This window comes from Petaurus breviceps, unplaced genomic scaffold (genome assembly GCF_028583685.1).
Source record: "Petaurus breviceps papuanus isolate PSGF00001 unplaced genomic scaffold, PetGlider_PUasm1.0 91133, whole genome shotgun sequence".
NCBI lineage: Eukaryota > Metazoa > Chordata > Mammalia > Diprotodontia > Petauridae > Petaurus > Petaurus breviceps.
In genome coordinates this window covers 19,469,314-19,481,331 of record NW_027187419.1, presented here as the reverse complement: position 1 = coordinate 19,481,331, position 12,018 = coordinate 19,469,314, and the positions used below count along the sequence as shown (strand labels likewise).

The 12,018-nt window shown below is 37.7% G+C and overlaps 1 protein-coding gene across 1 annotated transcript; it reads right to left on the bottom strand.

Annotated features, from left to right (window-relative positions):
- Window positions 1-744: 744 nt before the first annotated feature.
- On the bottom strand, window positions 745-11,244 carry LOC138155458 (interstitial collagenase-like). Its single transcript, XM_069080711.1, has 10 exons — window positions 10,758-11,244; window positions 10,041-10,285; window positions 9,774-9,922; window positions 9,561-9,686; window positions 7,993-8,154; window positions 7,680-7,797; window positions 5,039-5,172; window positions 3,312-3,474; window positions 1,782-1,885; window positions 745-1,442 (listed from the first exon to the last, which is right to left on the bottom strand). The coding sequence occupies exons 1-10, from the start codon at window positions 10,854-10,856 to the stop codon at window positions 1,333-1,335; spliced, it is 1,410 nt and encodes a 469-aa protein (XP_068936812.1). The 5' UTR covers window positions 10,857-11,244; the 3' UTR covers window positions 745-1,332.
- Window positions 11,245-12,018: the final 774 nt, after the last annotated feature.

Below are 12,018 nucleotides of genomic sequence, written 5' to 3'. Positions count from 1 at the left end.
AGTTTGTCCCATTCTTATTGACAATAATAATTTTGAATTCCAACCCCCATATTTTATAAACAAGAGAACTGGCTGCCATAGAGGTAAAGTGACTTGCCCAAGGTCACTCAAAGTTCACATATGGCAGAGCCAGGATTTGGATTCAGGTCATATGAATCAAAATACAGGACTCTTTTCACTGCATTTTATGTGTACCTCCTCATGTGAGAGATGAGGTGCTATAGTGGATAATGAACTCCCCCTGAAGCCAAGAATATCTGGATTCAGGTCCTGCCTCATATACACAGTGACTTTGTGACTCTGGATAAGTCACTATCTATCTAGCCTCTCAGTTCTGTAAGCAACTCTTGAAGACTAGAAAATGTCAACCTGCATTGCTAGAGGAATTTTCCTCACATGGGAATCCCCTATAGCAATTAAATCATAAGCTCAATCCTTATCCTCATTGCCATACTATCTTCCCTACCCAAGGGGAAGGAAGGGTTCTATCTGTATCCCTTAGATGCTATATGTTTGTTTATGACTGTGTCATCAACCTCACTCTGCATCAAGGGGTAGGCACTTGGTAGACAAGGAATAGTTACTGTTTTAATACTGTATCACTGAGAAACTGAGGCAACCTTTTGTCTTAAGAGTATGAGAGTGCCAGAGCTTATAGGACCTTGTCCTTTTAGAGTTGCACTTTCTGACAGTCCTATCAAGAAAATATGGAACAAGTTGGCCACTTAAAAAAATACCACAAACTTTAATTTCAATTAGTCAACATTTATTGAACATCTACTATGTGAAACATACTGCTAGATATGTCTTCCATGATAAAGTGGTACCTGCCCACTTTCGATGCTTATAAAATGGGAAATGTGGATCTAGTTTTGCTCCAAATACAAAATCCTTAACTTTCAGAAACAAATGAAGGTGCCATCTATTGTTACAGAATTAACAGTAGTGACCCATGACCCACCACTAGTAAGAACTGTTTTTCATATACTAGTGATTAATAGTAACAAATTATTCATATGTGCTGACCCTTGTAGCCAAGGTATGAGTTTTTGACACTGACAGTCAAGAACAAAACTTCAATATTTAAATGAAAAGTTCTTTAAATATGTTATTTGTCTCCTGGACATAATGGATTTCCTAATGTTAAGACAATAACAATACTAAGAATACACAAGACATTTAACAAACATTGGCTCTAAATTCCCACTCCCCCACCCCCCACCCCGCTCCCCTGTCCAGCATGCAGGTACAAAAAAAGCTAATGAATACTGAAAAATCTGGCTCCTTTAAAAAACATCTTCTCAGTGCTTACAAAGTATCTTGTAATCTTTCTCAGTAGTTTCTACAGTTAAACCAGCTGTTGGTCTTCAAAAGACCCACAATTCTCTTGGTTTGGGGTTCAAATTTATACTGCCTTGTTCCACTGAAGAAATACAGGAACTCTAGAAATTGAAAGATATATTTATTAGATAAATATGGTTTTCCATCTGAACTACTTATCAACAGGGAGTAGAGAATGGTCATCTAGCCCCAGTGTTTTCACTATCTATATAAACTTGGAAAAGCTATTGAACTTCTCTGGGCATCAGCTTCCTCATCTGTAAAATGAAGGGGCTAGGCCTGGAAATCTTTCAGTTCAAACACCATGATACTATGAAAACCAAAAATCCTTTGTTACTCAAGTGTTTCTGCCTTTTGTTTAGCAAAGGAAGAATCATTTTGCTATTAGCAACAACAAAATAGGTTTGGGAGGATTATTATAAAAATGGCTCCCCACTTACCATTGTCACTGACAACAGCATCAACTTTGTTCCCAATTCCAGGAAAGTCATTTATTATCAGTTTTGGATAACCTGCATCCATAGATCTTCTGCGTTCATCATATCTGATCCAGAAAAATGTTACATGTATAAATATAAGAAGATAAAACTAACCAAGCAATCAGTGAAATGGCCTAACAAAACCATTATGGTGGTCATCACCAGCTAAATTTACATATGCACACATATACATACACAACTATAAAACACGTTACTGAATATGTTATATGCCAAATGAAAGTAGTTGACCTACATTTGGACTCATTAGACCCCTTCCAGCTCTAATCCTGGTATGATTCTATGAACTTAAATCCCTGGGTACCTTCCACAGTAGGGCCTGCTTAAATGAAATGCCATAAAAAATAAGGGGCCTTTTTCTGCAATGTCTCTAGGAAGCTAATTGTATTCGGCTTCCTCTCTCAAGAGAAAAGATAGAGTAAATGGAAAGGAACATTGGAGACAAGAATCTTGGGATCTTTTCCCAGCTCTGTTACTAAGTCCTTCTATGAACTTGAAAAAAAAAAGTTATTTCATGTCCCTGGGTATAAATTTTTTCATCTATTAAAGGAGGAGGTTGGATTATATTATCTCTAAAATGTCTATCAGCTTAAAAATCCTATGATTCTTTTGCAAATCTTGATCTATCAATCAATAAGCATTTATTAAGTTCCAGCTGGGATATGAGCACTGTGCTGGGTGCTAGGAATGCAAAGGCATAGCAATGAGAGTTCCTGCTCCTAACAGTCTGATAGTTCTGCTGTCTCCATCATTGCCTGGGACTTAACCAGGACAGATATTTCACTGCTGGTAACTGATCAGATGCAGGATAGCACTTGATGGACTAGATAAACATTGGAGTGACCACTTTTCCTAGTAATCCATTCGTTTACTGAGAGATACACGGATCTTGTCATGTCACTCCTTTGTCCCAAAATCCTTAGTGGTTCTTTCTTGCCTTTGCTCATAATTTAGGACATTCTACTCTGTAGGGTCTTCCTTCTTGACAGCTTTAAATTAAGCCCTTCCACACACTTTCTGCTCTAGAATGTATTCTGCTTTATGAACAAATGCCCCTTCTTCTTATGCCTGGAATGTTTACACTTCTGTTGAATTCCAATCTACCTTAAAATGCCCAACTCAGACATTGCCTTCTACAGGAAACCTTCCCTGATTCATCCTAGCACAGAATGAACTTTCCCCTCAGACCTCACAAGGCACTTTGTTTTATACCTCTCTCCTATTGTTAACCTATAATATTATGCAATAGATCATCTCTATTATTGAATTACAGTGTCAGCTTTAAGCTCTATGATGGTAGAAGTCATATCTAAACTCTTTATTACCCCAAGTTCAAAGCACTACTGATAGCAATCACCTAATGTTTGCTGAATGAATAATGAATGCATTTCTAAATTTTACATTGATAAGAATAAATTCTATTCAATCCAAGATTGAGCCAACTCCTTAAGATTCCCAAATATTGAGTCTTACCTCCAGTACTTGTCCTGTACAAAGAAATATGTTTTTCCATCATATTCGTCAGAAAAAGAAGCATCAATTTTCTTCACAGTTGTGGGAAAACCAAAAGTGCTGTAGATGTTCTTGGGGTAACCTGGCAACACATCCCTTCCCCGGGATACCCAATACTTGTTACCTATAAACCAAGAATCTTGTATGAGAAGATTTCCCCTGGGATCCAGCTGGTAATAAGCATAGGCACACCCCCAACAGAACACTTCCCCTACCAACATTTCACAATAACATTGCTAATAACCAAAGCCTACCAATTCAAACAAATCAATGGTCCTATTCAATTACTCATTTATAGCATCATTCCTGTGGAACTAATTGCCCTTATATAACATTGTTTTGCATAAAATCATGATTTTATCTAACTAATTTACAATATTAGATATGGTTTGTTTATCATTTCTCACTTTTCACTTCTAAAAACCAGAAGGAAGCTGACCTATTCTGAGGTCAGCTTCGCAAAGGGTATGCACATTAGAAAATCGCAGAATCTCTAAAGTATAAGGTACTTTAGAGGGTATCTGATTCAATGCACCTCTGGAAATAATAGAGTCAATGTATATGAATTATGATAGTTGACCTTACATTGGCTCATGTTATGAAATACAAAAACTTCCATTCTTATTACCAAAGTGGCAATTATAATAGCAATTAAAGGGGCAGCTAGCTGGCACAGTGAATAGAGCACTGGCCCTGGAGTCAGGAGGAACTGAGTTCAAATATGACCACAGACACTAAACACTTACCAGTAAGACCTTAGGCAAGTCACTTAACCCCAATTTCCCTGCCTTCCCCTTCCAAAAAGCAATTAAAAACAACATAAAATCCAATATGTATACACACACACACACACACAAACACACACATTAGGCCAATGGACTAGTTTCATAGTCTCCTGTCTAAGCTGAACTATTCAATGTTCTTCCTTAACATTGCAACTATAAGATAGGATCAAACATATCTTTTTTTTACATATGCCAAACATCTGCCTAGCTACTAGTAGTCAGATGTTTGGCATTTGCACAGCCCAGTGCTGGATATATAACTATGTCTGAGTCAGACAGAAACAAATCAGTGGTCCTATCTAATTTGCAGCTATTTATTCCCTGGCTATGTACTAATTAGTGGGGTACTGAGAGCACAAGAGCTACCATTAAGGGATCAGATGGTCTATATCTTTTTGCTCCATGCCTTGTTGATCTGACTCCAGTCTCTAGATGTTCTGCCTGAGTTCTCTCTCCACAGTCTGAAATGTTTTTCATTAAAGAGGATAGCATCAGGGTGGCCAGGTAGCACAGAGAGTAAGAGCACCGGCTCCAGTGTTGGGATGACCTGGGGATGGAATCTGGGCTCAGACACTTAGCACCCACCCAGAAACACCTGGCCGTGTAACCTTGAGCAAGTTACTTAATCCCAATTGCTTTAAAAAAAAAAAAGAGGATAGCATGCCAATCTATGTTACACAATTCCAGTGACAAAAACAAAAGCTACACATGTCACCATTTAATAAGTATGAGTCACAAACACCTCGTGCCATTTTGTTTGTGACTGGTGAATTCAGAATGATTCAAGTGGTCTGGATTAGGCCTTTAGGGGAAATCCCATGGATGAAAAAGCACAAAGCCACCCTTCCTCCTTGGCCCAATATTATCACACTGAAGGACTGAGTGGAAAATCTGAAGCATTACCCTTGAAGAACCTGACTATGTCCTTTTCTTTAACTTCATGAGCAGCTTCAATCCCACTTGAGAGGCTTGGCCAGAACAGAGAAATTAAATTGACTTCTGCCTCTGGATCATAGGGGCTCTGACGGAGATAGAACCTGATATGAGAGAAAGGAAAGAAAAATTAAATCTAATTGTAAGCAATCACAAACAGATGTCTAATTATCTTAATCCTGGATATGATTTCACATTCTCTGCTATAATGAAAGCATCCTGATTGATTGATAAAGTTCTTATTGAAGAAACAAATGAGTGGGTGTTTTTTAATCTCTTACCTTCCTTTTTTTTTTTTTTTACCTCTTTCTATGGTAATAGATTATTTGAAGCCATAGTGCTAGCAATGTGTCAAGTGGTGAAATTCCATCTCCACCATAATACCTGTGGGCCATGATTAGATCAGTCTATCCCATACTGCCAACATTGAGTAACTTTAGGGAGTAGTCTTCTTGCCTTCTTAGTCTTCCTCCCACTATCCTTTCCTCTATTTTTCCTTTTACTTCAAGCAAAACATCCACATTTCCTCATCTGTAAAATGAGCTGGAGAAGGAAATAGCAAACCACTCCAGTATCTTTGTCAAGGAAACCCCAAAAAGGGTCATGAAGAAGCAGATACAACTAAAAAGTGACTAACCAACAAAAGCTGATCCATTGGATGTTTCCAAGCTGTAAAACCCACAGGTGCTAAGATGAGAAGCACTACTTGAATATGGTGAGGTGAAAAGGAATGTTTTATTCCCCAAACTATAAATGTCATTTCCACACAAAGCAAGCACTTAAAAAAAAAAAAAACCAATCATTGTCTGAGAACGTGGGCAATAGCAAAATGGAAAGGGCATAAACCTGAGACTCAAAATATCTGGGTTCTAGTCCTGGCTTTACTACAAACTTTCTATGTAACCTTAGGATGTTCAAGTCAAGTCTCTGGACCTAAGTTTTCCCATCTGTAAAAGGAGAGGGTTGGATTATCTGGACTCAAGTTCCTTCTAGCTCTACCATTGATGTTGTGACTCTCTGCAAGCTGTTTTTGCCCGTGGATACATTTCAACAACACAAGTATTTAGGTGATTCCTGACCTATGTAGAGACTTTTCCTCATGATAACAGGGTCTAGGTTTTAAATATCCCTCATTCTGTCAGGTTCAAATCCAGTTTTCTCTTTAATAATCAGATATAATATGGAGGCAAGTTTAAAACATTTTGAACCAATAACTCTGGACTTGAAGTCAGAAGATCTGTTTTCATATCTTAGCTCTGCCTTTTCTATTTATATGACTTTAGATAAGTCCTAAGTCAACCTTTTGGAGACTGAGTCTCCAAATAATAAATATGTGATAAAATGAGATTAGACTTGTAATAAAAATGAGATTACACTATAAGATCTCAAGGTCTCTTCTGGCTCTAAATTCCAAGTTCTATGATTAAAGCAGTTTGGGAGGTACAATAGATAGTATAGGACTTGGAATCAGAAAGACTTGAGTTCAAATTCTACCTTGGACAAACACTACCTGGGCTATTACAGGCAAGTAACAACTTGTCTCAAGCCTTGGTTTTCTTATCTGCAAAATAAAAAAGGTATAATAATAGTACTTGTCTGACAAGGTTGTTGTGAAGATCAAATAAGATAAAATGTGTAAAGCACTTAGCAAACCTTAAAGTGTTCTGTATATACTACTGTTATTATTTATTATTATATCATCATGACTCAATTCAACAAACATTTATTAAGTGCTTACTCTGTCCAAGACTTTACGTTAGGAGTTGGTGATATGAAGTTGAAAAATAATGTAGGATCTGCCCCCAAGGACACTCTAGACCCCCAGGCAGGGGGTCAGAATCAGCATGTACACTGCTAAGTGTAATACCAGTGGACTATGATAAGGACATTGGAAAGATCCTAACAAAGTGACCTAAGAAAATCTGAGGAGAGAGATGAGTTTGAGCTGGGGGATGTTGCCAGAAAACAGTACTGCCACAATATACACTATAACTTCCTGAATCCAGATTTCTCATTCTTCCCTACCCTTATTAACTATGTGAATTTGGACAAGTCCCAATCTCTTTGGGATTCAGTTTCTTTGTCTACAAAATAAGGGTTTAGGGGCAGCCAGGTAGCACAGCAAGTAAGAGCACGGGCTCCAGTGTCGGGATGACCTGGGGATCAAATCCAGGCTGAGATACTCAGCACCACACCCAGAAATAACTGGCCGTGTAACCTTGAGCAAGTTATTTAACCCCAATTGCTTAAAAAAATAAAATAAAATTTAAAGAAAAATAAGGGTTTAAACTAAATTTCTCCACATGTTAAGTTGGACATGGGGTCAGACCCAGGTTGTTCAGTCACTAGTGTCCTGATGTGACTTTTGGGCAAGTCATTTCAATGCTCTCTCCTTTACTTTCTTCAGCTATGAAAATTAGAATAATACCGCTCCAAGTATTTCTGAGGGTTATTTAAGGCTCAAAGAGCCTAAAGATGAGAAATCCATTTGAAAAGAGGCTATGTGAAGCAAATACAGGTTGTCTTCACTATTTTTTCTAATAATTGTAATATAATTAGCAATATTAATAAAGGAATCAAGGGTTCAAAGGAAAGGTTGTTGATGGTTAACCTGTCTTTGAAGAACATTTTTTCTCCCCGGATTGTGGTGACAGCATCAAAGGTTAATTTCCTATCACAGGCTTGTGGTGTTATTGGTCCTTTTGGCTGGGTGGGATTATTGCTGGGCCCTAAAAGACATTAAGAAATTAATGCTACCCTGGAACATTGTATGACATGGACACACATAGAATGCAGGCATGATTTTTGAAATATGAGGCCACTAATTGATTTATTAGGAAACCTTTAGAAAAGCCAACATAAGCTGTGTGTGTGTCTTGCTATGTGTGTGTATGTTTATGAGAGATGCATATCTTTCTACTTACCATAGATGGCTTGAATGCCATTAATATCATCCTGAGAAAGCTGGATGTCATCGGGGTCACTGAAAGCATAGCTGGGGTACATCAAGGCACCAATATCAGAGGAATGCGCAAGACCCAGAGAATGACCGAACTCATGAGCAGCAACACGGTACAAGTTGTAATCTAAAACAAAACAAAAAAACATATTCTTGAGACACCGAAATATGTTCCACTTCAAAGGCATCCTCTCAGGATGCAAAACCCCGCCTAGCTACACAAGGATACGAAGAAATGTATAGCACTTTTAAGTTTAATAATAACTGACATTTGTTTAGTTTTTCAAAATTTACAAAGCATTTCACATACAATGAGTCTCACAAGAACTCTGTAATATAGGTATTTCAAGTTCCATTTTATATGTGAGGAAACTGAGGCTTAGGTAAAGTGACTTACTCTTGATTTTACAATTAGTAAGCTTCAGAATCCTCCTGAACTCAATTTAGCACTCTATCTACTATGTCAAACTGCTTCTGAGACATGGTTAGAAATTTTTCAAAAGTTATATAGTTCTTCTAAAGGAGTCTATACTGCAATTATTAACCCTACTGAAAGGAATAAGGTTTCCCTGAAGGCATGATATGTTATTTTTACAGTAGCACTCCTATCAAAGTAGCTCATTAATGTGACTTGAGGGACAACCTCTTTGCCTGTAATCCCTACCATGGATCAGTCAATACTATCATTGCCTAAGGTGGAAAGCAGTACTTCCCTGATAAATAAGAAGTTTTTCAAGAAAATGTGATTCTTATTATGTTCTTTAAAATACTCCCCCAAGGAGCATTGTCAAAGAGAGGAATCTTGAAGGAAGAGACAAAAATGATTGAGGCTTTAAACCTGGGTCATTTGGGCGATAGTGGTCACTAAGAAAGGGAAGTCTAGAGGAGGAACAGGATGGTTGTGGGTGGAGCAGTGAAGAAATAAGGTATGGAGTCAGAGAACCTGGATCAAGACCCAGCTCTGTTACTTTCTAATGGTGATTAAGTCACTTATCTTTTCTGAATTTGTTTCCTCTTCTTTAAAAAAAGGTAGGTTAAGTCTAAATTACAGGGCTTACAGATGGAAGGGAACTTAAGTAGTAAATTGTAGTAGATAGTTTTAGAAATTGACACTTGTAGCCTTCCAGATGATATTATGTAAAGATCAAATGAAATAATTTCTATAAAGTACTTTGTGAACTATAGTTTATTATATAAATGTCAACTCTTTGTTTTGTTCTATTTTCTACCACACCTATGATCTATGTTATAAGGACTAAACGAGATAATATTTGTAAAACACTTAGCAAGATTCTTGGCAAATAGTAGGCACTTAATTGATATTTATTCCCTTCCTTTTTTCCTTTATCATTATTATCATTACTATTGCTATTCATGGAAACAATATCGAGCTCATGCATAATGTATAAATCACTTTTAGATTTTTGAAATCTCATTGAAAAATTTCTATTTTTAGCATATTCTTTCAGTCCAATCAACTAACATTGAGGTGAGATGTGGGGAAAGGAGAGGAGGCATAATTGTCTGACTTACCTCTGTGGTCTTTTGTCCATTTTTCATCTTCATCAAAATGAGCATCCCCTCCAATACCTGGGCCTGGTTGAAAGGCATGAGCAAGAATTCCATTGGGACCATCGAAGGGAGAATTATCACGATGATCTGAAAGAAAAAAGATTTAATTCAAGTCCTCCTCATTTCTCAGGTTAGGGGAAAAAAACAAACTAAGCTAAAAGACCAGCCAGTTACCTCCATAGTTAAAAGAGATCTTTATATCTGCTTCACCCTCAGAGATCTTAGTGAATGTCAAGGGGGACACATCACTCCAGACTTTAAATGCTTTTCTGATGGCATTGTCCACATCTTCCTTTGCTAAATCTGGTGTGTAGTTTTCAATGCTGAAAAGGAAAAGGAAATGAACATAAACACATATGTAACTCCAGTTTCACTGAAGCCATCCTACACATATGATTCCTTTTTAAATCCATTCTCATCCTGATGATTGAGGATCACTACCTGTAAGTAAGGGCTTTCTTTTCCCACTTAGGATTTCCTTCAGTGATGGAGAACCCAGACACATCAGGGACTCCACATCTAGGCTGTTTCATCATCATGAGAGTTTCATGATCTGGCTTCCCAGTGACTTTCAGCCCAAAGAATTTCTGCATTTTCTTGAGCTTCTCAACAACTGGGTTATTGTCTTTCTTCTTTGCAAATTTAAATCCTTCCACTTTTAGGTCATAGAATTTCTCAAGATATTTCTGTAGAAAGATAAAAAAAATAAATATGAAATATTTCCTAGATTTTTCCTTAGAGAAATCCCAGTGCTTTGGTTTGGTGAGATGATATTTATACCAGGAGTGGTGGGGGATAGAGGGTAGAGTAAGGCTTTCATTTGTCTTTGATTTTAGTTTTTGATTCTTATATAAGTTCTCAGTTCCTTGGTCATATCTGACCTTGAATAGTTTGGTGGTATACACATAGTATTTCATCAAGAAAAGTCCACCTAATTTTTATCCCTGTGCTAAAGTCAGAATTCTGTCTCCTTAAACCAGATTTCAGATTATTTCATTCCTCCTCAAGAGAATTAGCAAAGCAGAGACATGATTTGCTTTGTTGTTTCCAGCAATTTCTTGAATGAAAGATATCATTGACAAAGCCCACTACCCAATCTATTCCAAATCAGTCCCCCCAGAGAGTTTTCATCTCTTGCAATGAAAAGCCAAGATGTACCTGGACCATTTCTCGGTCTTGCTCTTTGATTTCCAAATGTGCAGGGAAGCCATGGGAGCCTGTGAGGCAGAGGATGAGCAGAGGGAGAAGGCTCTTCATTCTTGCCCTTTGCAGTCTCAGGCTGATGCAGCACCTCTTTACCTGCCTGCTGGTGCACTCTCTCTTCAAGGAGAGTGATCTTTATATAGTATTTGGGGAGCCACAAAGCTAATAAGTCTGTGACTCATATTTTACAACATCCTCTGGATCAGCACTTTATCAGAAACTGTGACACAAGCCCAAAGCAGGTTAAATGGTCAACTTCCATGGTGCAATCTTATGATTAATAGAAAACAGGATGTTTGTTAAAGAGGCAAATACATATGAAGTTACTTTCTTTTGTTCCTGTTTGTGCTATTTTGGTACTGTGTTTGTGAATGTTGTATGTTATGTAAATTTTATGTTTTATAAGGAATTTTGTTGCTTTGGAAAATAGCCTCAAGCTATGACTTTGCTCCCTATAGGCATTTCCATACACATTCTACTTAGGTGAGAGGAAACACTGCCAAATTATGGAATACACCCTTTCTGCAACTGGACAAGGAGGCCAAAGTACAACTCACCAGGCTTTGTAATGAGGATAGATTACAGCGAGTTCTCCAAGGTTTACAGAATCACAAATTTTAAGGGTTGGAAGAAACTTCAGAAGCCATCTGATCTGACTGTGTACAAAAAGAATACCCACTGTAACATTCTCCTCCTCCTCTTCATAGGTAACATTTTTATAGTGTTTAAAGTTCTGCAAAATGCTCCGTATGGTTTATTTCATTTGATTCTTCCTACAACCCTGTAAAAGAGGTGCTATTATTATTCCCATTTTTTTACAGATGAAGAAACTGAGATAGACAGGACTTACGTGACTAGCTTAAGGGTTACATAGCTAAGTATCTGGACAGAATTTGAACTCAGAATTTCTTGACTCCCAAGCTCAACATACCCCAAAAGGAAGTGGAACCAACTACTGTTTGAAATGACCTTTTTGGCTTTTGGATATCTCTAATTGTTAGGAAGTTTTTCCTGACTTCAAGCCTAGACTTGCCTCTTTGCAGCTTCCACCCCATAGCTGCTGGGTCTACCTACAGGGGCCAAAAAGAACAAGTTTAAGCCTTCCTTCACAGCACAGCTCTTCTAGACCTCTTGTAAATAGCTATTATGTCCCTCCTGACTTTTCTGTACTCCAAGCTAAACAAACATGCCCAGTTATTTTCTTGTATGGATTCAA